Source organism: Hyperolius riggenbachi, chromosome 10 (assembly GCF_040937935.1).
Source record: "Hyperolius riggenbachi isolate aHypRig1 chromosome 10, aHypRig1.pri, whole genome shotgun sequence".
Classification (NCBI taxonomy): Eukaryota; Metazoa; Chordata; class Amphibia; order Anura; family Hyperoliidae; genus Hyperolius; species Hyperolius riggenbachi.
Window position 1 is genome coordinate 72,864,699 of NC_090655.1, and position 27,051 is coordinate 72,891,749.

The 27,051-nt window shown below is 45.1% G+C and overlaps 1 protein-coding gene across 1 annotated transcript in view; it reads right to left on the reverse strand.

Annotated features, from left to right (window-relative positions):
• Nucleotides 1-27,051, reverse strand: part of NOC3L (NOC3 like DNA replication regulator) — a 133,956-nt gene that overhangs the window by 95,575 nt on the left and 11,330 nt on the right. The window contains exons 2-7 of the mRNA XM_068258071.1: nt 26,298-26,505; nt 21,829-21,952; nt 10,458-10,618; nt 10,288-10,356; nt 8,485-8,615; nt 6,731-6,892 (exon numbers count right to left, since the gene is read on the reverse strand). Of these exons, the coding sequence (XP_068114172.1) occupies nt 6,731-6,892; nt 8,485-8,615; nt 10,288-10,356; nt 10,458-10,618; nt 21,829-21,952; nt 26,298-26,505 (855 nt within the window). The remainder of the gene's footprint in view (nt 1-6,730; nt 6,893-8,484; nt 8,616-10,287; nt 10,357-10,457; nt 10,619-21,828; nt 21,953-26,297; nt 26,506-27,051) is intronic.

The following is a 27,051-nucleotide window of genomic DNA, read 5'->3' on the forward strand; positions in this document are numbered from 1 at the left end:
CTATCTGTCAACGCTATTTTTTTTTTTATCCCCCCCCCCCTGCCCCCTCCTGATCACCCCCCCACCCCTCAGATTCTCCCCAGGACCCCCCCCAGACCCCCCCCCCCTGTGTACTGTATGCATCTATCCCCCCTGATAACCTGTCAATCACCCGTCAATCACCCATCAATCACCCCCTGTCACTGCCACCCATCAATCAGCCCCTAACCTGCCCCTTGCGGGCAATCTGATCACCCACCCACACCAATAGATCGCCCGCAGATCCGATATCAGATCACCTCCCAAATCCATTGTTTACATCTATTCTCTCCTCTAAACACCCACTAATTACCCATCAATCACCCATCAATCACCCCCTATCACCACCTGTCACTTTTACCTATCAGATCAGACCCTAATCTGCCCCTTGCGGGCACCCAATCACCCGCCAACACGCTCAGATTGCCCTCTGACCCCCCCTTATCAATTCGCCAGTGCATTAATTACATCTGTTCTTCCCTGTAATAACCCACTGATCACCTGTCAATCACCTATCACCCATCAATCACCCCCTGTCACTGCCACCCATCAATCAGCCCCTAACCTGCCCCTTGCGGGCAATCTGATCACTCACCCACACCAATAGATCGCCCGCAGATCCGACATCAGATCACCTCCCAAATCCATTGTTTACATCTATTCTCTCCTCTAAACACCCACTAATCACCCATCAATCACCCCTATCACCACCTGTCACTTTTACCTATCAGATCAGACCCTAATCTGCCCCTTGCGGGCACCCAATCACCCGCCAACACGCTCAGATTGCCCTCTGACCCCCCCTTATCAATTCACCAGTGCATTAATTACATCTGTTCTCCCCTGTAATAACCCACTGATCACCTGTCAATCACCTGCCAATCACCTATCACCCATCAATCACCCCCTGTCACTGCCACCCATCAATCAGCCCCTGTCATTGCCACCCATCAATCACCCCCTGTCACTGCCACCCATCAATCAGTCCCTAACCTGCCCCTTGCGGGCAATCTGATCACCCACCCACACCATCCGATCGCCTGCAGACCCGCAGTCAGATCACCTCCCAAGTGCATTGCATCTGTTCTCTCCTCTAAACACCCACTAATTACCCATCAATCACCCCCTGTCACTGCTACCCATCAGATTAGACCCCCATCTGCCCCTAGGGCACCCAATCACCCGCCCACACCCTCAGACCCCAGCCCTGATCACCTCGCCATTGCATTACTTGCATCTATTCCCCCCACTAATCACACCTTGAGACACCCATAAATCACCTCCTGTCACTACCTGTCACCCCCTAGCACACCTACCCATCAGATCAGGCCCTAATTTGCCCCGTGTGGGCTCCTGATCACTCGGCCAAACCCTCAGATCCCCCTCAGACCCCCTTCCGATCACCTCCCCAGTGCATTAAGTGCATCTATTTTCCCCTCTAATCACCCCCTGAGACACCCATCAATCACCTCCTGTCACCCCCCCTAGCACTCCTATCCATCAGATCAGGCCCAATACAATCTGTCATCTAAAAGGCCACCCTGCTTATGACCGGTTTCACAAAATTCGGCCCCTCATAGACCACCTGTCATCAAAATTTGCAGATGCTTATACCCCTGAACAGTCATTTTGAGACATTTGGTTTCCAGACTCCTCACGGTTTTGGGCCCGTAAAATGCCAGGGCGGTATAGGAACCGCACAAGTGACCCCATTTTAGAAAAAAGACACCCCAAGGTAATCCGTTAGGTGTATGACGAGTTCATAGAATATTTTATTTTTTGTCAAAAGTTAGCGGAAATTGATTTTTATTGGGGTTTTTTTCACAAAGTGTCATTTTTCACTAACTTGTGACTAAAAGTAAAATCTTCTATGACCTCGCCATACACCTAATGGAATACCTTGGGGTGTCTTCTTTCTAAAATGGGGTCACTTGTGGGGTTCCTATACTGCCCTGGCATTTTAGGGGCCCTAAACCGTGAGGAGTAGTCTAGAAAACAAATGCCTCAAAATGACCTGTGAATAGGACGTTGGGCCCCTTAGCGCACCTAGGCTGCAAAAAAAGTGTCACACGTGGTATCGCCGTACTCAGGAGAAGTAGTATAATGTGTTTTGGGGTGTATTTTTACACATACCCATGCTGGGTGGGAGAAATCTCTCTGTAAATGGACAATTGTGTGTAAAAAAATCAAACAATTGTCATGTACAGAGATATTTCTACCACCCAGCATGGGTATGTGTAAAAATACACCACAAAACACATTATACTACTTCTCCTGAGTACGGCGGTACCACATGTGTGGCACTTTTTTACACCCTAAGTGCGCTAAGGGGCCCAAAGTCCAATGAGTACCTTTAGGATTTCACAGGTCATTTTGCGACATTTGGTTTCAAGACTACTCCTCACGGTTCAGGGCCCCTAAAATGCCAGGGCAGTATAGGAACCCCACAAATGACCCCATTCTAGAAAGGAGACAACCAAAGATATTCCATTAGGTGTATGGCGAGGTCATAGAAGATTTTATTTTTTGTCACAAGTTAGCGGAATATGACACTTTGTGAAGAAAAACAATTCAAATCAATTTCCGCTAACTTGTGACAAAAAATAAAATCTTCTATGAACTCACCATACTCCTAACGGAATACCTTGGGGTGTCTTCTTTCTAAAATGGGGTCATTTGTGGGGTTCCTATACTGCCCTGGCATTTTAGGGGCCCTAAACCGTGAGGAGTAGTCTGGAAATCAAATTCCGCAAAATGACCTGTGAAATCCTAAAGGTACTCATTGGACTTTGGGCCCTTTAGCGCAGTTAGGGTGCAAAAAAGTGCCACACATGTGGTATTGCCGTACTCAGGAGAAGTAGTATAATGTGTTTTGGGGTGTATTTTTACACATACCCATGCTGAGTGGGAGAAAGATCTCTGTAAATAAACAATTGTGTGTAAAAAAAATTAACAAATTGTCATTTACAGAGATATTTCTCCCACCCAGCATGGGTATGTGTAAAAATACACCCCAAAACACATTATACTACTTCTCCTGAGTACGGCAATACCACATGTGTGGCACTTTTTTGCAGCCTAACTGCGCTAAGGGGTCCAAAGTCCAATGAGCACCTTTAGGCTTTACAGGGGTGCTTACAATTTAGCACCCCCCAAAATGTCAGGACAGTAAACACACCCCACAAATGACCCCATTTTGGAAAGTAGACCCTTCAAGGTATTCAGAGAGGGGCATGGTGAGTCCATGGCAGATTTCATTTTTTTTTGTCGCAAGTTAGAAGAAATGGAAACTTTTTTTTTTTGTGTCATTTTCCGCTTACTTGTGACAAAAAATAATATCTTCTATGAACTCAATATGCCTCTCAGTGAATACTTTGGGATGTCTTCTTTCCAAAATGGGGTCATTTGGGGGGTATTTATACTATCCTGGAATTCTAGCCCCTCATGAAACATGACAGGGGGTCAGAAAAGTCATAGATGCTTGAAAATGGGAAAATTCACTTTTTGCACCATAGTTTGTAAACGCTGTAACTTTTACCCAAACCAATAATTATACACTGAATGGGTTTTTTTTTATCAAAAACATGTTTGTCCACATTTTTCGCGCTGCATGTATACAGAAATTTTACTTTATTTGAAAAATGTCAGCACAGAAAGTTAAAAAAAATCATTTTTTTGCCAAAATTCATGTCTTTTTTGCTGAATATAATAAAAAGTAAAAATCGCAGGAGCAATCAAATAGCACCAAAAGAAAGCTTTATTAGTGACAAGAAAAGGAGCCAAAATTCATTTAGGTGGTAGGTTGTATGAGCGAGCAATAAACCGTGAAAGCTGCAGTGGTCTGAATGGAAAAAAAGTGCCTGGTCCTTAAGGGGTAGAAAGACTGTGGTCCTCAAGTGGTTAACATGGATTGCAATGCTCTGTTCATATTCTGAGTTCAGTTCCTCTTTAAGCCGCATAGCAGTAACATTAAATTTTAATGCAAGGAAAAATGATTTCTATGTAATTGATCATCCCTACCTTTTCAGGCAAACCTTCATCCTCTGCCTCAAAGCACTGCAGGCACAAAAGTTTTCAAACCCCTGTCTAGGCACACATTCCAGCAAGAGTGTGTGTTTATAAATGAGCAGAAGCGTCTCCATTAGCAAATAAATCACTAAAGGCTCGTACACACATACAATTAATCCGCCCGTTTGTGGTCGGATTTTGGTCTGTTGGACGACAACAATCAGGCATGTGTATGGGTGGCAAATGACTAGATGAGTGATTGATAACAGGTGGTTTGCCCCATCCATTAGGCTGATCAAACCACATGACTGTTGGGCTGATATTGCGCAGTTAGCCACGTGTGTAAGTCGTTTCAGTGATGTGCGCTTGTTTTGAAAGCAGCCATATCATGTAGTCTATCCTTTCGCTAGCAAGCACAGTATATAAATGAGTTAGTCGTTTAGTTGGTTGGTGAGCGTATAATACAACTTGTGTAAACTGTTTGTCGTGGGGTCGACCATGTCGTGGAGCTGGTCGTGCAGTTAGACATGTATACGAGCCTTAAAGGACTTACGAGGCGAGCATTGAAAAAAAAGTTAAAGAGACACTGAAGCGAAAAAAAAATATATGATATAATGAATTGGTTGTGTACTATGAATAATTACTAGAAGATTAGCAGCAAAGAAAATATTCTCATACTTTTATTTTCAGGTATATAATGTTTTTTCTAACATTGCATCATTCTATAATATGTGCAGATTACACAACACTCAGCATTCAAAATGAGTCTTTCAGAGCAGTCTGAAGTAATGACCTCTCCTCTAGCAGAGAAAAAGTAAACAGTTCACTTACAGTTGAGATAATAAAAGTCAGATAACAGCCCTCTCCATGACTAAGGCCACATACACACATCAGACCACAGTCTTTTAAAAATGAAAGATCACAGACCAATTTTACCCCTTTCCATGTAGTATGAGAGCCATACCTTCACATTCTTTTCTATGGAGCTGAACTTACCATCAGAAAAAAATCTTTGCAAGATGCTGCACACACAGATGCTGTACAGACACAAAAGATCAGTATCTGCAAAAGATCTGTTCCTGCCAAAGATCCGTTCCTGCAAATTGCATTCATAGTCTATGAGATCTGCAGATCATCATACACACCTTGTTTAACTGACATTCATCTGCAGATCAGACAATCATCTGCAGATCTGAAAATCCATCCTGGTGGATCTGATCTGCAGATGAATGTCTGTTAAACAAGGTGTGTATGATGATCTGCAGATATCATAGACTATGAATGCAGTTTGCAGGAACAGATCTTTTGCAGGAACTGATCTTTTGAATGTCTACAGCATCTTTGTGTGCAGCATCTTGCAAAGATTTCTGTCTGATGGGGAGTGCAGCTCCATAGAATAGACTGGGTAGGTATGGCTCTCATACTACATGGAAGGGGGTAAAATTGGTCTGTGATCTTTCATTTTCCAAACACTATGGTCGGATGTGTGTATGAGCCTTAAGACTTAGTCGGAGAGTTAATGGCTTGTTTGCATAGAGATAACAACTGGGGTTTCTTAACTCTTTCTGTACTGGAAACAATTAGACTGATGTATCTGATCTTAATGTTTTATTTCTTAGCTGTACTACACATACAAATCATAATATCATATTTTTTTTTTTCGCTTCAGTGTCTCTTTAAGTACCTCATGTCCATTGTAGTCCTTAGGGCAGACTATCGGCGCCTTCCTTTCAACTGACTGGCGCTCTGATAAGCAAATCCACTTTGCATTGCCAGCCTCGACCCTGCCCCGGGTCGCCTTATCAGACGGCGACTCGAATCGCCGCTTTAAAAGTTCCAGCGTCTGCGCACTTCTCTTAGCCTAGTGCGGCTGCACAGGTATTCTGTGATGTCTGTGGTCGTCCTCGCACCTATCACTCTGTTGTAAGTCATGTGGGTGGGACCACAGGACCGCCCACATGACATGAATGATGTAAGAGTCAGCCGCGCCCCCTCAGCAGAGACGAGCAGCGCTGAGGGACGCAAGACGTGACTTGTCATATACGTGTACTTACTCTTCAAAAAAAAAGTGTCAGCACACGTATATGACAAGTCACGTCTTGCGTCCCTCAGCGCTTTGAAGAGTACTTACTCTTCAAAAAAAAAAGTGTCAGCACACGTATATGACAAGTCACGTCTTGCGTCCCTCAGCGCTGCTCGTCTCTGCTGAGGGGGCGCGGCTGACTTTTACATCATTCATGTCATGTGGGCGGTCTTGTGGTCCCACCCACATGACGTACAACAGAGTGATAGGTGCGAGGACGACCGCAGACTTTACAGAATACCTGCGCAGCCGCACTAGGCTAAGAGAAGTGCGCAGACGCTGGAACTTTTAAAGCGGCGATTCGAGTCGCTGTCTGATAAGGCGACCCGGGGCAGGGTCGGGGCTGGCAATGCAAAGTGGATTCGCTTATCAGAGTGCCAGTCAGTTGAAAGGAAGGCGCCGATAGTCTGCCCTAAGGACTACAATGGACATGAGGTACTTTTTTCAATGCTCGCCTCGTAAGTCCTTTAAAAGAAAAGCTCAGACACTGGTCACTTCCTGTTTGACAAAATGGCCGACAATGCCTTCTCCCTCACAGACCAGTGAGAATAATGCAAACAAAGCAGAAAAAGCAGCCACAACCAAGAGAGCCTGAAAGCTGCCGTTTCCTACATGCCTTACCCGAGTGGCCTTCTCCTCCTCTGTCAAGGGACGGATCTTATAGGCAGGGGTGATATCTTTAAATATTTCCATGAGGGAGATCAAGACAAGCTTCCGGATGGTCACTGCTACGGTGGAGTCCTGTTCCATCAGCATAGCTCGCAGTTCCTTCAGCTTTTTAATCTATTCAAAGGAAGAGAAACATAATCTCAAGACGCCACTCAAATAACCCTTGAAAGTTACGTTAAAACTATTATAATTTGAGAAAAAAACTTTCTGAGCAGTGTTTCTGCTAGAATGGCTCCTTTTACCAGGCCGGAGTCTTGAACAGGGTGCTAGTGGACCACAGGCGGAGCAGGACAGCAAGCGTGCGCCACCTCTTGGGGGCCACGCCCAGAACAACACAGCAAGCTCTGGGGCAATGTCCAAAGCAGCACATCAGGCGCCTAGACCACACCTGAGGCAGTACAGTGCACTGTTGGGTCCCTGGACCACGCCTGAAGCAGCACAGTCAGCTCCTAGAGCTCAGCCTGAGCAGTATGGCATGCTTACCCGGAGCAGTACAGGACTCTCATGGACCATACCCGGAGGAGTACAGCACATATCTGAACCATATCTGGAGCAGTATAGCAAGCTCCTGGAGAAAGCTGGAAAAATATGATATTTATTGACTCCTTGCTGTCCATCAGTAAGTAGGCAAGGATTCAGCTGACAGAACAACCACCCCTGCCACAGCACTTTATGTCCATCCTACTAGAAGGGGTGTATCTTAGATTGACTGGATGTGAAATATAATGCTGTCGGTCAGAGGAACTATGCTACGCTTCATCAGGACGCCAGAGATAGTGGTGCAAAATGGCTGTCGACCTACATTTTGTACTGCCTCTGTACCTGCTCATGGCTTGATCCATGCTGCTGTTTTTTATCGATGTGCACTCCTGCTGTGTTCTACATATAAGTACAGTACTTCTGCTTAACTTGGTTGAGCAGCACTCCATCTACAAAGGTTGATCCTGTGCATCTTTTTTCTACATGATTTGTATCTGGAGGGGGAATCCTCTGGATCCTAAAGAGACTTTCTCCTTCCTCCTTAGGAGAGGGGATCCAATGCTGGGGACCACCTGAAAATCTCCTTGTCTGCACTTGTTGGCGTGCACAGTAGCGGCTCTTTGCTTGTGCGGATATAGCCAAACCTGATCAGGGTCACTGTACTGCGCAGGCATGTGCAGTCTGGGCCTGCGCAGTAGAGCAGATCCAATCGGGCTCGGCTATCTCCACCGGAGCCCAAGCGGAGAGCAGCTATTGCGCATGTGCGCAAAGGCTCTTGTAAATTAATGTATGACACTGCTCGGGGGAGCCAGCGCTGGATCCAACTGAGGAGGGCGGGGGAAACCTGATTAGGATCCAGAGGCTTCCCCTCCTGAGGTAAGTACCCCCCATGGGCACTTTTTTTTCTTACAGGTTTACGTTAAAAATATTAAAGTGACTGCATTTACACTTTAAGGCCAGAAACCCACCAGGAGTGATTTTCTGAGCGTTTTGTGATTTGAAAACTCTTGCTAATGTAATGCTATGGGTGTGATCCCACCTGAGCGATGTGATTTTATAAAAAATCCCCCATAGCATTACTTTAGCAAGAGTTTTTTCAAATCACTAGCGATTAGAAATCGCTCCTAGTGGGTTTCTGGCCTAATGCCCACTGACTGCCAACCAGACAGCTAAGCCAGAGTAATAAATCCAAACATTCCCTTTTTTTGAATATACAAACCACACACACTGTTCTCTGGATCAGCAAGGATCGCCGAGGCCAGACTGGCAATGTGGACCTTCTTCTCTTCCAGCTTCTCTCTTCTGTGCTCTATCAGTTCCTCTGTACTCATCATCCGCAGCGCCTCGACTTCCATGTCTGCAAAAACACACAAGGCTATAGGCTTGACATGAATAAACACTACACCTCAATACATGAGGCAGCATCAGCAACAAAACACTAAATAAAATGCTTTACCAGCATGGTTGTCTAAAAACATGAATTATTTACATTAGCTACTAAAACAAGCATGAAGAGTTAAACCAAGCTGTTTACCAAGTCTGGATTTCTGGAAAGGCCACAAAAGCCCGGGCTTTAGGCAGCTAATACTCAAGGGGCATCTGGATATGAACAAGGGGCTGATACATATGAAAGAGCAGTGAAACTTGAATGCAACACATGAAAAAGGGAAACTGATGCTCAAGGAAGCTGTACATAAAAGAAAGGGGTTGCTATACGTGGAAGAAGGGGCTGCACATGGTATGGGAGGGCGGATCAGCACAAGAAAGGGGAGTCACAATATACTTGGCCAAGGGGCACAAGATGCATAAATCCAGCATTGCTGTTCACATCTAGCAAGGCTTCAGGCATGCAACGCTGCTTCAACAACACCATCCAGGGCAATGGAATACATTACAACTACATACGACAACTTTATCTCCCACCTACCTCTGTAGTGCAGATACAGAGACCACTTACCGACTAGTGAAATTTCCCCATAAGGGAAAATCTTTATGTGGCAGTGTGTACCCACTGAGTAAATACATAGAAAAAAAGTAATATTCCAGATGGGGAAAGGAAGGGAGGGAGGAACACTTGGGGCCGGTTCCTACTAGCTGCAAATTTGTGCGTTTTTTTTAAGCACACAAATTCACACGTTCATTAATTGCTATGGGCATGTTTCCATGAGTTTTGAAAATCGCAACCGGAAAAAAAAACCTGACAACCATGTTACTATTTATCGGGCGCTGCATGCTGGAAAATCATGTGTGATACGATTTTTGCATTTCCATTTGGGTTTTCGCATACGCGATAAACAACAGAAGAACTTCCTTATTATTGCTATTTCGCTGTTGCATGCATATTTCACATCCAAAAATTCTAGCAGAAACGTAGCCTTGTAGTACCAGACGAGAGTGGGGAAGGATTAAAACCTCCACCAGCATTTTTTTGGTTGCCTGGTGTCCTTCCTGGTGCCACTCTTCACATTTTCATAAGGAGAATTTACTACAAGCTTTGGAGGGTTCATCTCTTCTCCATTCTGTCCAGACTTTGCAAAGTGTTAAAGAGAACCCGAGGTGGGTTTGAAGAATATTATCTGCATACAGAGGCTGGATCTGCCTATACAGCCCAGCCTCTGTTGCTATCCCAAACCCCCCTAAGGTCCCCCTGCACTCTGCAATCCCTCATAAATCACAGCCACGCTGCTGACAAACAGCTTGTTGGAGCTGGCTGTGTTTATCTCTATACTGTCAGTCTGCTGCTCTCCCCGCCTCCTGCAGAACTCCAGTCCCCGCCTGCATCCCTTCCCTCCCTGCTGATTGGAGGGAAGGGACGGGGGCAGGGACCGGAGCTATGCAGGAGGCGGGGGAGCAGCTGAGACTGACACTACAGATGTAAACACAGCCGAGTGCAGGGGGACCTTAGTGGGGTTTGGGATAGCAACCGAAGCTGGGCTGTATAGGCAGATCCAGCCTCTGTATGCAGATAACATTCTTTAAACACACCTCGGGTTTCTTTTTAAAGAAAAAAATCCCACTGTATCAGTTACCTTCCTGTCCTTGAACCTCCAGCATTTCACCTTGGTCATCCTCTTCCTCTTCTTCATCAGCTTGGACAACTACAAAAGTTAAAAAGTTGTGTTATGCAGGTTTAAACCCAGAGCAAGTAAAGAAACCACGTGAACATACTTTAAGGCTGTGGAGTGGGACAAGCTGTTACCTGGTTTTTCTATGCTCTGGGGAATTATGCCACTTCTATCCTTAATGGGCAGCAGGTGAATGCGTTCTTTCTCAGGTTCTGTCTTCATACGTCTGGGCGTCTTCTCGTACTTTTCAATCACATTGTCTTCATATTTTCTTTTTGCGGCATGAACTGGTTGACTGAGAAACAGAGGAAAACTTAAAAAATGTAGTGAAAATGACAATTAATAAAATTGCTTATTTTTTACATTATTAATTTATTGCTTATTTATTCAGCGTTTGCCCATTGTAAAATCTTTCCTTTCTCTGATTTATATTCTGACATTTACCACAGGTGGTGACACCTTAAGTCCTGCCAGGTGATCTTTACGGAATGTTTGTTACTGAGAGTTTTATGCACAGAGGGAGATACTTAGCTTGGCAGTTGGAAAAAGCTGTTATTTCCTACAATGCAATGAGGTTCACAGACAGGAGACTGTCAGGGCCATGGTCATGACATCACACTGTGGGAGGGTTTTACCACAATATCAGCCATACAGACCCCCTTGATGAACTATTCGATACCGCCTTTTGTCGTGGGAAAGGCAGTATCGGCTACTCATTGGAATGAAGTTCAATCCATGGTTGAAGTTCTTCTTTAAAGGATCTGTGGCTCCCACCCTGCTGCCCCCTGTAATAGACAGAAGCACCCCCTTCATTCCTCTACCATTCTCTCCTCTTCCAGGGTCCTAAACTCTTTGGCGAGTCATATGGATCCGGGCAGGTGCCAAATGTAAGAACTACAGCAGCGCTAACTGGAAGATTATCCAGCTCAGCAGGTGTGGGTTTAAAGTGCACCGTAACTGAGAGGGATATGTTTGGTGCCACATTTATTTTCTTATAAAAGAGAATCTGTAAGAAAAAAACAGTGTCCCTATGGGGTGCTTACCTCAGGAGGGGGAAGCTTCTGGATCCTAAAGAGGCTTCCCTCCTCCATCCCTCCATTCCAGCGTCTGCACAGTAGAGCGGATCCGATCAGGCTTGGCTATTTACGCCTGAGCCTGAAGGAAAGCCGCAATTGCACTTGCACAAGGCTCACACAGGATGGTTATGAACCTGGAGCCGCGGTAGATCATCAACGGCTGACAGCGCTGGAGCGGTGGGGCAGAGGATGACAGGGAAAGCCTCAGAAGGATCCAGAAGCTTCTCCCTTCCAGAGGTAAGTAAGGGCACTTATTTTTTCTTACAGATTCCCTTCAATAGGAAACAAGTAAAAACATGTGGGCACCAGGAGAGGAGAGAGAAGGCTCTATAGGACCCAGAGCCTTCCCTCTGCTTAGGCAAGTATCCCTTTTTTACGACACAGTTCCCATTGACTTTAAAGGGAACCTTGACAGAGGGATATGGATGTTTCCTTTTAATCAATACCAGTTGCTTGACAGTCCTGTTGATATCTTTGGCTGCAGTAGTGGCTGAATCACATACCTGAAACAAGCATGCAGCTAATCCAGACGTCAGAGCACCTGATCTGCATGCTTGTTCAGGGGTTGTGGCCAAAAGTATTAGAGACACAGGATCAGCAGGAGAGTCAGGCAACTGGTATTATTGGAAAATTCCAAATCCTCAGTTTAGGTTCTCTTTAACCACCCTGGCGTTCTGATTAAATCGCCAGGGTGGCTGCGGGAGGGTTTTTTTTAAATAAAAAAAAAACTATTTCATGCAGCCAACTGAAAGTTGGCTGCATGAAAGCCCACTAGAGGGCGCTCCGGAGGCGATCTTCCGATCGCCTCCGGCGCCCAGAATAAACAAGGAAGGCCGCAATGAGCGGCCTTCCTTGTTTTGCTTATATCGTCGCCATAGCGACGAGCGGAGTGACGTCATCGACGTCAGCCGACGTCCTGACGTCAGCCGCCTCCGATCCAGCCCTTAGCGCTGGCCGGAACTTTTTGTTCCGGCTACGCTGGGCTCAGGCGGCTGGGGGGACCCTCTTTCGCCGCTGCTCGCGGCGAATCGCCGCAGAGCGGCGGCGATCAGGCAGCACACGCGGCTGGCAAAGTGCCGGCTGCGTGTGCTGCTTTTTATTTCATTAAAATCGGCCCAGCAGGGCCTGAGCGGCAGCCGCTGGCGGTGTTGGACGAGCTGAGCTCGTTCAGACCGCTCAGCTGGTTAAGCATAGAAGCTATGAAGCCTTCGTCAGACTGATTACTGTATTTCAGGGCTGTGGAGTCAGTACAAAAAATCCACCGACTTCGACTCAGTTTAGGATTCTACCGACTCAGACTCCTAATTTGCATATTACAATCTTGTTGATTGAAAGTATGTAACATGAAATTAGTCTCTTAACTGCCAACGCTTAAAAAAATTAAAAGACAACTGAAATGAGAAGGATATGTAGACTGCCATATTTATTCCCTTTAATCATAGACTAAAAAACGTACAGACCGGAACAAAGAACATCTATCAGGCCCTAGGCAATGTAACTGTGGGTACATGTAAGAATGATGTGCAGGTACTCTGCAGGGGAATAAGGAGATTCTTCCTCTATTACACATCTGAACATGGATCAGGCCCTAGGCAATGTAACTGTGGGTACATGTAAGAATGATGTGCAGGTACTCTGCAGGGGAATAAGGAGATTCTTCCTCTATTACACATCTTCATGCACAATCTGAACCAGGTTTATGGGTGATAGACAACACCTCTGTGTTCAATGTGCTCAACATTCTCATTGGATTCCCTGTAGCTCTGTGGGGAGTGCATATGTAGAGTATAGTACTACTATGTAACAAAGTAAACCTGAGACAGATGAAATTAAAGTTTTATACATACCTGGGGCTTCCTCCAGCCCCCTTCAGGCTAATCAGTCCCTCGCTGTCCTCCTCCACCACCTGGATCTTGTGCTATGAATCCAGGTACTTGAGCCAGTCTGGCGTAGTTCGCATGCACACACTCCGCCGCTGGGAGCGTATTACACCTGCGCAGCACTATTGCGCAGGTACAGAATGCTCCTGGCTGTAGTAGCAGCACGTGGCCGGACTGCGCTGACTGGCTGAATTACTGGGACTCATAGCAGAAGATCCAAGTGGCAGAGGAGGACAGCGAGGGACTGATTGGCCTGAAGGGGGCTGGAGGAAGCCCCAGGTATGTATAAAACTTTTCTTTTCATCTGTCTCAGGTACCCTTTAATTCGTAGTCACCAAACCAAATTTTAACATATCAAATTATTTGATTTCATGAGCAAAGAGTGCATACATTTGCATAAATCAGCATCAATGCAGAATTATTTCCATCTCATTGACCATCTCTATTAGTGACACGGCTACACATCAGGCTTTATTCTTACAGCAGATGTAAGATGTTATTTAGTATATATGTTACGGCCAGAACCCGAAGTTTGACCACTTTGGGTTCTGGCCGGTCAATGTGCGAGTGGCCACGGCGCTGCAGCCAATGTCCGAAATGAGCTGAATCCTGGCGGCTCCGATCATTTTCCCCGGCGCTGGCCCTGCCCCCTGCTATCGGCTTTCAGTCAGCCCCCCCGCCCTCTGCAGGGACAAACAAATTCCTGCTTTGCTGCAGCCACGAACCACTCTGGGGGGGGGGGGGCACATGTGTCCCCCGGCTGTCAGAAGCCAATAGCAGGGAGGCAGGGGGCGGAGCCGGCGCCGAGGAAAATGATCGGAGCCGCCAGAATTCGGCTCATTTCGGACATTGGCCACAGCGCCGCGGCCACTTCGCACACTGACCGGCCAGAACCCGAAGTGGCCAGCCACAACGTGACGTGGCCAAACTTCGGGTTCTGGCCGTCACATATATAAAAAGAGATTCCTGTGTACACATCATATATACAGTCACAATCACATGTGTATATCTGACTATCAAAATACGGGGACTGCTTTATTGAAGCAGCACAACTAACTATTTGATTGGTTTATTTCATTTTTGTGGACTAAGCACAGCTATTACTGTATATATAAATTATTTATGATAAATATCTGAGAAATAGAACATTTTATCATATTTTCTATTTTAATTGCATTTTTTCCCGACTCCAGGCACCCAGCCTCCGCCTCCGACTCCACAGCTCTGCTATATACTGACAAATTTTAGGACACAGCTTATATACACTGTACATTAAAAAGGAGATATGATTATGCTGATCTGCCAGTGCCCATATACTTCTGCTCTCATGGCCACAGTTTAAGTGATCTTCTAATCACTGTATTAATGGATGGCTTCAAATCGCATAATGAAAAGACTAATAAAAGAGACAGTTTATACGTTGGTTCAAAACGGTAGATAAAGGTTTAAATAAGGATTACAATTTCTTGCGCAGATATGATGGGTTTTAAACCCCACCATACGTTTATTTTATATTCTATTTTTTGTATTTCTTGTGCCACAATTCTCTTTAATTCTTGTGCTGATAAGTAGGGCTTTACATTGTACAATTTGCTTTAGCATACAAACAACACTGTATGTAGCCTGGCTGAATGACATTTGAATGAGTTGTTATTTAGTATTTATATAGCGCCGTCATCTTCCGCAGCGCTGCACAGAGTATAAATATTGTCACTAACTGTCCCTCAGAGGAGCTCACAATCTAATCCCTACCATAGTCACATATCTATGTATGTAATGTATGTATCGTGTAGTGTATGTATCGTAGTCTAGGGCCAATTTAGGGGGAAGCCAATTAAATTATCTGTATGTTTTTGGGATGTGAGAGGAAACCGGAGTGCTCAGAGGAACCCCACGCAGAAAAGGGGGGGTATATACTCCTTGCAGATGTTAACCTGGCTGGGATTCAAACCAGGTACAGAGCGCTACAAGGCAAGAGCGCTAACCGCTACGCCACCATGCTGCCAATCTCATCACACTCAGCATTATTATTATTACGCTGAGTGTGTGGAATGTGATGTTCAAGCAAAAAAGGTCTTATCTTTTGGTAATAAATTAGCTGACATCCTTGTGAAATCCTCTTGATGTTGTAATTATGGCATCCAATTACTTTTATTGCAGGACAATGTATCTCCTTTTTAATGCCCATTGTATATAAGGGGTGTTCTAAATTTTGTCAGTATACAGTATACAGGAATCAGTCTGACGAATAGCGGAAAGCTTACTGCTTTTCTTCTAAGTTAGCCAATAAATGGCAGTATCCTGATTCAAAACTTCTAGATTCTCTTTAAACAATACAAGTTGCCTAGAAGTCCTGCTGATCTCTGACTGCAGCAGTGTCTGAATCACACACCTGAAACAAACATGCAGCTAATCCAGTCAGACTTCAGTCAGAGCACCTGATCTGCATGCTTGTTCAAGGTCTCTGGCAGAGGCTCAGCAGGGCTGCCAGGCAACGTGCATTTTTTTTTAAAATAAGTAAATATGTCAGCCTCCATAGCCCTCTCATTTCAAGTGTGCTTTACAGGAATATAGTGTTCTCCCCAGAATTTTTTTTCCAGCCGGGTGGCATGAAAAAGTAGCCGGGTGGGGCGAGATGAGAGAATGCAGGGCTGGTGCTTCTGTGTGCAACTCTGCTTACAGAATAGGAGGTGAGCTGATGACAGCCGTGTGCTCACCAAAACTAGCCGGACCTAAATAGTACAATTAGTGTACATGGCAGATTTGTAACATCTGCTCCTTAATTGTCTGTTTCTAATTTGTTTTGATTCTGTTCTCTGTGGCTTTTTTTCTTATAGCATTTCACATTCCTCTCTGAGCCACTAGGGGTCTCCCCTCCCCAAACCTATTAGCCACAACAGTAATTCATGAACTTATGAGACAATGAACCGTATGTGTAGTACAGATAATAAACAGAACATTAAGGTGCGTACACACCTTTGACTCATATTACCTGAAGGGGATCGTAATTCGATGCCCTTGGAAAATATCACAGGGCCGGCCTGTACTGATGCATGGACGCTGTAATGCGGACAATGCTTTCTGTCGCTATGCAGGATGGAGGGACTACAGAGCGGTGCATGCGTGACATCACACAGCAGGCAAAGCAGCAGTGTTTAAAAAAAACAAGCGGATCGCTTGTCAGTTGGGGGTAAACGATTGAAGGCCACTGTATACATGCCTGACTATTGTCTGAGGCAGTCGTTATCCGCCGCCTCAGAAGACAACTTTAGCCAGGTGTGTGTACGAGGCTTAAAGTGAACCTCCGGACTAAAAATCTACTCAGCAGCACTGAAAAGGCTTGGTGTTTCTTTAACAGTTTCACAGCATCAGAACTTTGTTTTTCTTACCAAAGCATAATTTTTAGCTACATTTTTAGCTAAGCTCCACCCATCAAAGAAAACTGCCTGGGCTTTTTCCCTGATGCTGTGCAAAGCATGATAGGATTTCCTATGTTATTCACGTTGCCTAGCAACTGGGAGGGGTGATCAGCACACAGGACAGTTGGAACTGTGTCTCATACTCCCAGTCACCTCCTTTCAACCAAAAAGATGGCTGCCCTCATGAAATCAAACATTTGCCTGTTCTTTTAAAACAGGGTGGGTAAGAGATTATTTTACCTATTTTAATTAACATAACTAATGTAACTTAAAGGTAACCAGAGAGGATCAATAAAAGATTTTATACATACCTGGGGCTTCCTCCAGCCCCATACGCACGGATTGCTCCCACGCCGCCGTCCTCAGCTGCCTGGATCCGCCAGTACCGGGTCCCATCATTACCGCCAGTCGGCCAGCGGACGCGGCTAATTCTCCGCATCACAGGGGGCTCCCACCATACAGTTACGCGGATGGCTGCCATGCGTACGGGTATGGAGGGAGCCCCTGTGATGCGGACAATTGGCCGCGTCCGCCGGAAGTGACGGACCCGGTACCAGCGGATCCAGGAAGCGGAGGACGGCGGCGTGGCAGCGATTGAGGCTTATGGGGCTGGAAGAAGCCCCAGGTATGTATAAAGTCGTTTTCTATTTTAACAAATCATTCCTCTCTGGTTCCCTTTAATGACAGTATGTTTGTTTAGGCTGAAGTTCCTCTTTAAGTAGCCACGAAGAGTCTATTGTTTTTCAGTACAGGAGGAGTTAAAGCAGTATTTAACTCTGACATAATATTCAATAAAAATGTGTTTTCCTACTCTTTATATCCCATACAGTCATATTTGCTTTTGTGTATAATTATTATTATTCATTTAGAAATGACAAGTTCCCAAAGTACAGTTTTATTTGCTCTGAAAGGTGCCATTGTATTTTATTCATAACTGGTGTATTTATATTGTAATGTACCCAGTAATGATTTCTGAGCAGTGTATCAGTTCTGGACACATTATGCTGGGTACACACCATACAATTTTCTGGCAGATTTACCTGCTGATCAATTATTTCCAACATGTCTGATCTGAATTTCAAACGTTTTTTTCCGATCCTTTTTCCGATCGATTTCCGTTCACGTCTATGGAAAACAATCGGAAAAATTTCGAAATTCAGATCGTACATATTGGAAATAATCGATGTGGCAGGTAAATCTGCCAGAAAATTGTATGTGTGCACTTAGTATTAGAAGAAGTTTCTGTCAGGGAATGTTTACGTTCCTCTCTGCTACAATTAAGCAAACACAAGATAATGTTATCACCAGCTTGGATGCCAATCTCATTGCAGGGAGCTTTCTATTGAAAAATGAATGCTGGATCCACACCATACAATTTTTCAGCCGATTTACCTGCCCGATTGATTATTTCCAGCATGTCCAATCTGAGGATCGATTGATTTTATGACCCATTTCCATTTGTTTCTACGGAAATCGCTCATAAAATCGATCCTTAGATAGGACATGCTGGAAATAATCGATCGGGCATGTCAATTGGCCGAAAAATTGTATGGTGTGGATCCAGCATAAGTCCTGTGTTTTAACCCTTTGAACGCTGTTCTGCTATTAAAAAAAAATGTGGCAGTATATTATATGCTATAAATAATCTATTAGAGCAAAGAAAAAATACTTGGTTTTATACCACTTTAAAACACTTGAGTTGTTATCTACACAAAAGAGCTTCTCTGAATTTAGGTTTTACTGCAGGAAGGTTCAAAGGGTCATTAGCTATACTATGTTTTACAGCTTAAAGAGAAACTCCAACCTAGAATTGAACTTTATCCCAATCAGTAGCTGATACCCCCTTTTACATGAGAAATATAATGATTTTCACAAACAGACCATCAGGGGGCGCTGTATGACTGATTTTGTGCTGAAACCCCTCCCACAAGAAGCTCTGAGTACCGCGGTACTCTGAGAAAACTGCCACAATGTAACAATGTTCACAGATAGGAATTACCATATTTTTCGGAATATAAGACGCACTTTTTCTCCCCCAAAAATAGGAAGAAAAAGTGCCTGCGTCTTATTTTCCAAAGGCAGGGAATCCCCGACTTCAGAACCGCCTGCCGATGCCAACCGCCGATCCGCCGCATTGTCGGGGACTCCCTGCCTTGTCCCCCTGTGTGGTCTGCCGGTCCGCTACCCGGTAACAATAACTGCAGAGCAACTCACCTTTCTATGGATTCCAGCGCTGTGTGGTCTGCTGTGTGGTCCTCCGCCTCCAGCATGTCAGCTACACCTGTAAATGAAAAGTTAGCGCAGAGACGCTCACCTACTCAGCGGCAGCCGCAGCGGTGGCAGCACGATCTGCAGACATCTCGTCCCGGGAGGCTTCCCCTAGTGACGGCTCCTGCTAATGACTCATTGAGTCATGGGGAATGACTCATTGAATCATTAACAGGAGCCATCACTAGGGGGAGCGTGCAGCTTCCCCTAGAGACGGCTCCTGTGAATGATTCAATGAGTCATTCCCCATGACTCAATGAGTCATTAGCAGGAGCCGTCACTAGGGGAAGCCTCCCGGGACCGAAATGTCTGCAGATCGTGCCGCCGCCGCTGAGTAGGTGAGCGTCTCTGCGCTAACTTTTCATTTACAGGTGTAGCTGACATGCTGGAGGCAGAGGACCACACAGCAGACTACACAGCGCTGGAATCCATAGAAAGGTGAGTTGCTCTGCAGTTATTGTTACCGGGGAGAGCTCGACATGGGGGGGGGGGGGGGACACACATGGACATGCACAGGAGGGGGCACACACAGGAGAACATGAGGGGGACACAGGGACTGGAGGACCACACAGGGGGGGTGAAGGGGACACAAACACACACAAGGGGGGCAGGAGGGGACACAAGGGGCCTGGAGGACCACAGAGGGGGGCTGGAGGAGACACACAGGACATGAGGGGACACATGGGGCAAGAGGATCACACAAGGTGGCAGGAAGGGATGCCACACACAGGGGGACAGAAAGGGACACATAGTGGACACACGAAGACAATGGGGAGAACATGTACTGAACAATACGCTCCTGGAATATGGACGCACCCGGTTTAGTATATACTGTATACATTTTTTCCCCCAGATTTTTGCCCTCTAAACCTAGGTGTGGCTTATATTCCAGAGCGTCTTATATTCCGAAAAATACGGTAGCTGTTTACAGCTGTCTCTAACAGCCAAAACAGCTAGGAGCAGCTACATAACCTGCCCACAGTAAAAATGTCACCATGTAATAAATGTCAGAATGTAAATCGGGGAGAGGAAAGATTTTACAATGAGCAAACACTGACAATCATTTATACAAAAAAATGAAGCACTTTTTTTTACTACATTATTTTCACTGGAGTTCCTCTTTAAAGAGAACCTGTACTGAGTAAAAATATTTAAAATAAACACATGAGGTAACTTCAAATGAACATTACATAGTTACCTTGCCATCAGTTCCTCTCAGAAGCTCACCATTTTTTTCTGACAATGATCCCTTCCAGTTCTGACAATATTTTGTCAGATCTGAAATATACCAGTTGCTGTCAGTTATAGCTGAGAGGAAAACTGATGTACCAGGTAATGTCTATGTTTCCCTATGGCTCAAGTGGGCGATGTTACAGTTTAACTGTGTGCTGATCAGAAAGCTGTTATGGGGTAATGGCCATTTTCAAAATGGAGGACGGAAAATTCCCTTGATCACAGTGAACAATCAGGATGCGGAACAGGAGAAAGGCACTGAAGAGTAGACTACATGGAAGGCAAGTATGACTTGTGTATGCCCTTTTTGACTTTTAATTTTCAGTTCAGGTTTTCTTTAAAGAGGAACTCCAGTGAACATTTTACTGTTGGCAGGTGATGTAGCTGCTGAATGGTTTTTGGCAGTTGGAAACAGCTGTAAACAGCTATTTTCCACAATGCAACAAGGTTCACAGACAGGGAACTGCCAAAAGTGTGAACTTTTCTTGTGGGAGGGGTTTCTTGTGGGAGGGGTTTCACCACAATATCAGTAATACTGCGCCTCCTGATGGTCTGTTTGTGAAAAGGAATAGATGTCTCATGTAAAAGGGGGTATCAGCTACTGATTGGGATAAAGTTCAATTGTTGGTCTGAGTTTCTCTTTAAAAGACAGTGTGGATTCTAAGCTGGCACTGCGACAGTATGATGCAATGTTATAAATAAAGCTATTTAACTGAAAAAAAAAAAAAAGTCTATGCCACACACTACAAGATGCAAAAATACAAATCAGAATACAGTATAACATTACTGCATATGCTGCAACTAACTTAGCGGCATTCCTAAATGACCAACACTACGGGAGCCCCTAGTGGGCCTTTTTAACCACTTTGGGACCGGCTGCGTAACCCCCCCTTAAGGACCAAGCATTTTGCGGTGGAGGAAAGTGTGTGCGTTGGGGGGGGGGGGGGGGGGGTTGGGCTTGAGGGGGGGGGGGGGGGCGGATCCCGTCTGTGGCTGGCTGGGCAGTGCCCCCCTCATGGTGGCAAGTGTCCCCCACCTTACGCCAGCAGCCATCACTCACCTTCCAGGCGCCAGCGATGAGCCGCAATAGCCCCCTTCTTCTCCAGCCGGCATCTCCGCTCCAAATGACGCTCAGGTCGGGTCGCGGCTTGATGACGACAGACGGAGCAGAGATGCCGGCCAGAGCAGAGGGTGGCACCGATCGTCGCTGGAACAGCAGGGAGGTGAGTGGATCCTCTTCTTTTCCCCCCTGCCGCCGCCGCCGCTGTCAAAGTGATCACTACGATCCGATGGCGATCGTAGTGATCACGTGATCAGCAGCCATACGCGATGGCTGCTGATCACTGAGGGGAGATTAAGATGTCATATGACAGCTTAATCTCCCCTCTTGGGTGCGCACGATCGCGTCGGGACGGTTCTTTAGCGCGGACATTGAATCAATGTCCAGTCAGAATGGTAGCACCACCTGCTGGACGTTGATTCACAGTCCGTGGTTCCCAAAAGTTTAATTTGACATCATCAGGCCTATCACAAAACAGAGAGGGCAGGCTGAGAAGGTTCACACCATACTGGATCCGAAACCAGTCACAGCAATACTCCTCAGCCACAGGAAGCCAGTGTGGGCCGTACCTGGAGGAAAGGTCTCTGGTGAGGAAGGAAGCTCTCTGAGCCATCTCCCGCATAAGCTGCAAATCATCTTCATCCAACATGTCCAGAGGCAGCGACTCCTCATCCAGCTCATGCTCTTCAACAGCTAATAGGAATGAAGCAGATATAAGTACACCTTGCTCAAGGAAAAATGGTTTTCAAATAAGACAGATGAGGGAAACACACTATGCTAAATCTACAATAGTCCACATCTTGTACAGAAATGAATAGCTAATTCAGTTTTATCCATACTTCCAGCTTACATAGAAACTGTAACTCAGGACTGATATAAGCTTTCAACATTTAAATGACAACTGAAGTGAGAAGTATGTGGAGGCTGCCATATTTATTTCTGTTTAAACTATACCAGTTGCCTTGCAATCCTTGCTGGTTTATTTGGCTGCAGTAGTGTCTGAATACCACCACAAACAAGCATGCAGCTAGTCTTTTCAGATCTGACAATGTCAGAAACCCTTGATCTGCATATGCTTGTTCAGGGGCTGTGGCTAAAAGTATTGAAGGCAGAGGATCAGCAGGATAACCAGGCAACTGGTATTGCTTAAAAGGAAATTTAATATGGCAGCCTCCATATCCCCCTCACTTCAGTCGTCGTTAACTAGTCAGCAGGCAGGAAGATTATAAATAAAAAAAATAAAAAAATAAAAAGTAGCAGAAATCAGCAAGAGGAAAGAGAAATAAAAAACAGACATGGTAAGGATGTCAGTTACTTTTAGGGCCTTTTCACACCAAGGCAGTGAGGTATTTTTACCACACCCAACCGCCGTGCAATGAAAGTCTATGGAGACCTTCAAACTTCTGCAGTATGGCGCGACGCAACGGAAGTAACGGTTTCAACGCATCCCTGATGCAGGTCCAAAACTACGTTAACCCTGCGGCACTGCGTCGGCCCGAAGTCATGTAAGTCTATGGCAATGCGTGGAGTTTTTACCAATGCGACATTACGGCGCACATGCGTATTTTAATGATACGCTTCCGCATACCCCAAGCAGGAAGTGATAGCAAGCGTACATCACTTCATGTTTGGCCGGTGGCCAGACAGGGAACTCCGTGCAATACCGCCGTGTTCCCTGCAGGCCTGTTTTTGATGGTGTGATGCGGTGCATTGGGCGCGGCACACCACCAACACTGGTTTCTAGTGTGAAACCAGCCTGACCCTTTAGCAGCCAATTTATTTAGAGGCTTGCAAGTGCTCCAAGCCAATTTATATTAGCACTTTTTTATTTCTTATTTATTAAATTTTCCTGCTTCTAATTAGTACTGCTGTAATGTGTATTTATGGCCACTTGTCACTAGGGGGCAGTGAGAGACAATAACAGTGGACTTCTGCTTACAGTTTGTAAATCCTCTGCGAGCGAGCTAGCGAGCGCGAGCGCGAGCGCAAAGCCTTCCAAAGAATTTACAGCACAACAAGTTCTGCGACAACAAACCCTTTTAGCATTTCAGATATCGTTCTCCACTAGTACTGATGAGACAGCCACTTGATAAGTGGTGAAACAACTTGTACAATGCAAAAGGAAAAAAAAAAATCCCAAACTTACTTATTTTTCGTTCAAGCAATGAACATTAAAGTGGGGTTAAACTAACTAAATTAAAATAAAAGAACTTACACTAAGGTCAGGGACGGATGTAAACCAAATTGTGCCTGGGGCAAGGTCAGGTTTTGGTGCCCAAACTGCCATTTCTTATCCAGTTTTGGCGCCTAAAGGTCATGTGTTGGCGCCTTAACTGCCTCTCCCTGACACAGTGCTGATTGTGAATTTATTTGCTCTAAATAAAAGAGCTGTGTGCTGCAACTCCACGTGCTTTTTTTGTATGAATTTAGGGGTTTGGGCACCCCCAGTTGCGTGCACCGTTTACCTCCAGCCTGTGATAGCTGCTGACACCCCCTGGACTATATATATATATATATATATATATATATATATATATATATATATATATATATATATATATATATATATATATATATATATATATATATATATATATATATATATATATACACACACACGCACGCACGCACGCACACACACACACAGCCTGTGTATAAAAACGTTTAATTTCAATGCAAAGCAAAGCGCTCTGCTAATTGGAAAATGTAATCACTGCCAGCTAGGAGCTCTCTACCTGCTCTCTTCACTCTGCTCTCCCTCCCTCCTCTGATGAATAGACATGTCACCATGGCAATGGCTGAGTCACTTCAGCAGAGGGGGAGTAAAGTGAAGAGACTAGGCAGAGAGCTTCCGGCGAGCAATGACTACATTTGCCCAGGGATTAGCAAAGCACTATGAACTTGTACTGCTCTCTGCATTAAAAGTAAACATCTTTACACACCGGGAATGCTCTAAAGGTTGATGTACCTAAAAAGAGGTACTTTAGTTCAGGGAGTTTAAATGACTTTAGGACCACTATTCTGAAAAATAGTACAATTTTAAACAACCTGTGCACATACTTTTAAAGGTCAACCAAGGTGACATGATGAGATAGACATGTGTAAGTACAGTGCCAAGCACACAAATAACTATGCTGTGTCCCTTTTTTTTTTTCCTTTTCCTGACAGAAAAAGTTAAACATCAGGAATGCAAGTGGCAGGTTCTGCCCGGGTTGGGACAGGTCAGATTGGGTCAGACTATAGCATAACCCTGATAAGTAATTACAGCCATAAAACACTTTCCTGTCAGTAAATGGCAGAAAGCAGAACATAGATTTAAAAAAAGAGTTAATAATTCATAGATTTGAGCTCTAGCATACTTCAATGAAAGTGTAATTGAGCAGAGACAATGAAACAGTAAAAACTTAAAAACTAGATTTAAATATAAAAAAAAACTGTGGGGTATCTAAACAAAACTTATTTTAGGAGACTGAGAATAGATACAATTGTATTTCTCATCAGTTTATTTTCACCTCGGATGTCCTTTAACCCCCTTGGCGGTTTGATTCTTTCCAGATCTTAGGATCTAAAAGCGGTGCAATTTTTTTGCACCCTTTCAGACCCTAAGACCTAGAAAAAAATCATGCTGCCAGGGAGATCTGCAGCAGTTCTTCAATCACTCACCTCCCTGGCTCCAGCGCTGCAGTTATGCCTCCATCCTCCGGGTGGCGCTGCAACTCTAAAGTGAAATTGCCGGTTGTCGTCATGACGACAGCTGGCAATTTCGCCAGCAAGAAGGAGAGAAAGAAGAATGCCAGCCGACGTCGGGATCCCCGGGAGGCATGTAGATACGCTCAGCATTGCTCTGCATACAGCCTCCGGCGGCTACACTGAGCAGAGGTCGGGATTACCACCAAGGAGGTTAAGAAGTACATGTATCCGAGAGTAAAATCCACTATAAATTACTTTTCTCCCATGTTGCTGTCACTTACAGTAGGCAGTAAAAATCTGATAGCTCTGATAGTCCTCATCAGGGATTCACAGTATCTCCTTTATTTTTTAGATAAGCACTCCCTAGAAAATGTCTATACAGAGATGCCAGCCAGCCTGCCTACTTGTTTGCACAGGACTAGCCAACCGAAAAAAGAAAACCAAGAAAATTGCCCATGAAGAGGACTAGTCCAAAGCTTGTCAGATCTGCCAGATTTTTAGTGCTGACTGTAAGAGAAAGCAGCATGGGAGAAAGGCAATTTATAATGCATTTTAATCTGGGAGAAATGTATTTCTAGTAGACATGTATTTTACACTTTACGCGATACTGATCCTTTAGTCCATGGGGAGTACTCACCTCAGGAGGAGGAAGACTCTGGACCTAATGACCTGAAGGAGTCTTCCCCCTTCCTCCTGTGCAGCGCGGATCCAGCACTCAGACCCCCATCCGGCAATATTTACCTTTGCCATCCAGCAGTGGCGCAGTACCATCTCCCCCCTCTGGCTCCGGCATAAATAGCCGAGCCCGATTGGGTCCGCTCTCGTGCCTGCGGAGTACAGCGGACCAGATCGGGCTTGGCTATTTCCACAGGAGCTCGAGAGGGAAGATGGTACTGCGCATGCACTGGATCCCAAAGGTAAGCTTGTAAGTGGATTTTCGCGGGCTACCAGCGCTGGATCCCGGAGGGTGAAGAGGACGGGGGAAGCCTCATTAGGATCCTGAGCCTTCCCCCTCCCGAGGCAAGTACCCCCATAGGGGCATTTTTTTCCTTACAGATTCTCTTTTTAAGGTTTTCTGACCGTCTAAGCAACAGCAGTGTACCATATATCAGGTATATGAAAACGCATCTGCTTTATATAAAAATCGTGCAAGACAGGAACAATAAACCCAGTATCTGGTGAAAATGGACTTAGTGTAAACGGGCCCATAGGAAATCCTGGTTTGTTTTACATGCCCACTGGTACAATGCAGGCGATCTGTAAAGTGGTTCATCCTGAGGAGCTGATCCTCAGGATTCTGTCTGAGCCATGTCAGCAATAAGAATGAAGGGCATGCTTGTGACGGTACCTGGCTGTTTCTTCTGCACAGTTTCCAGGGGAAAAGGTCTTTTGGAGCTGACATCTCGCACGGCTTCCCGAAGCTTCTTCTGCTCTTTCCTGAACTTCTTGGCTGTGCTCTCCTGCTTGTACTGCTTGTTTTTTAGCTTATTCTCAAGCTTGAGCTTGCTGGTCTTCAGCAGCTTGCGGAAGCTGGGCGCTTGTTTCCGATGTCTTCTCTGCATAAGTAAAGTTAGAGGATGGTAGCTGCATTAGTACACTTGTTTTACGAAGGAATGGCAACTGTTCTCAATATTCCTGTTACTTGTACTGCTAAAGTGGCCATACACTCATCGATTTTCTCATTCGATTTCTTGAAGATTCAATTCATCTGCTGGCAATGGATTCCCCAAAATGTCAAATCGATCGCTTTTTGAATGATTTTGACTAAAAATCGATCGAAAGTTTGGATTGGAGAGGATGGAAAATTTAAAACCAACAATCAGGTCAAGAGCATTGGCAGATCGATGGTCTATAGCTTTGCACAGCATGGAACAGTGCTACTCAGCAGTTTGATCGATTTACAATAGATTACTTACCTGCTGGAATTTATTGGAGAAAGGTGTGCAGTGTGTGGTTGGAATCAATTTTGTCTGAATTGATTCTTTTTAGAAAGGAATCGATTGTTTTGGAACATTGGGTAGAAATCTATAAAGCTGTCCATACACCTATAGATTTTCACCCAATTTTCCCAAAATGAAAACGATACCTTTTCAAAGGGAATT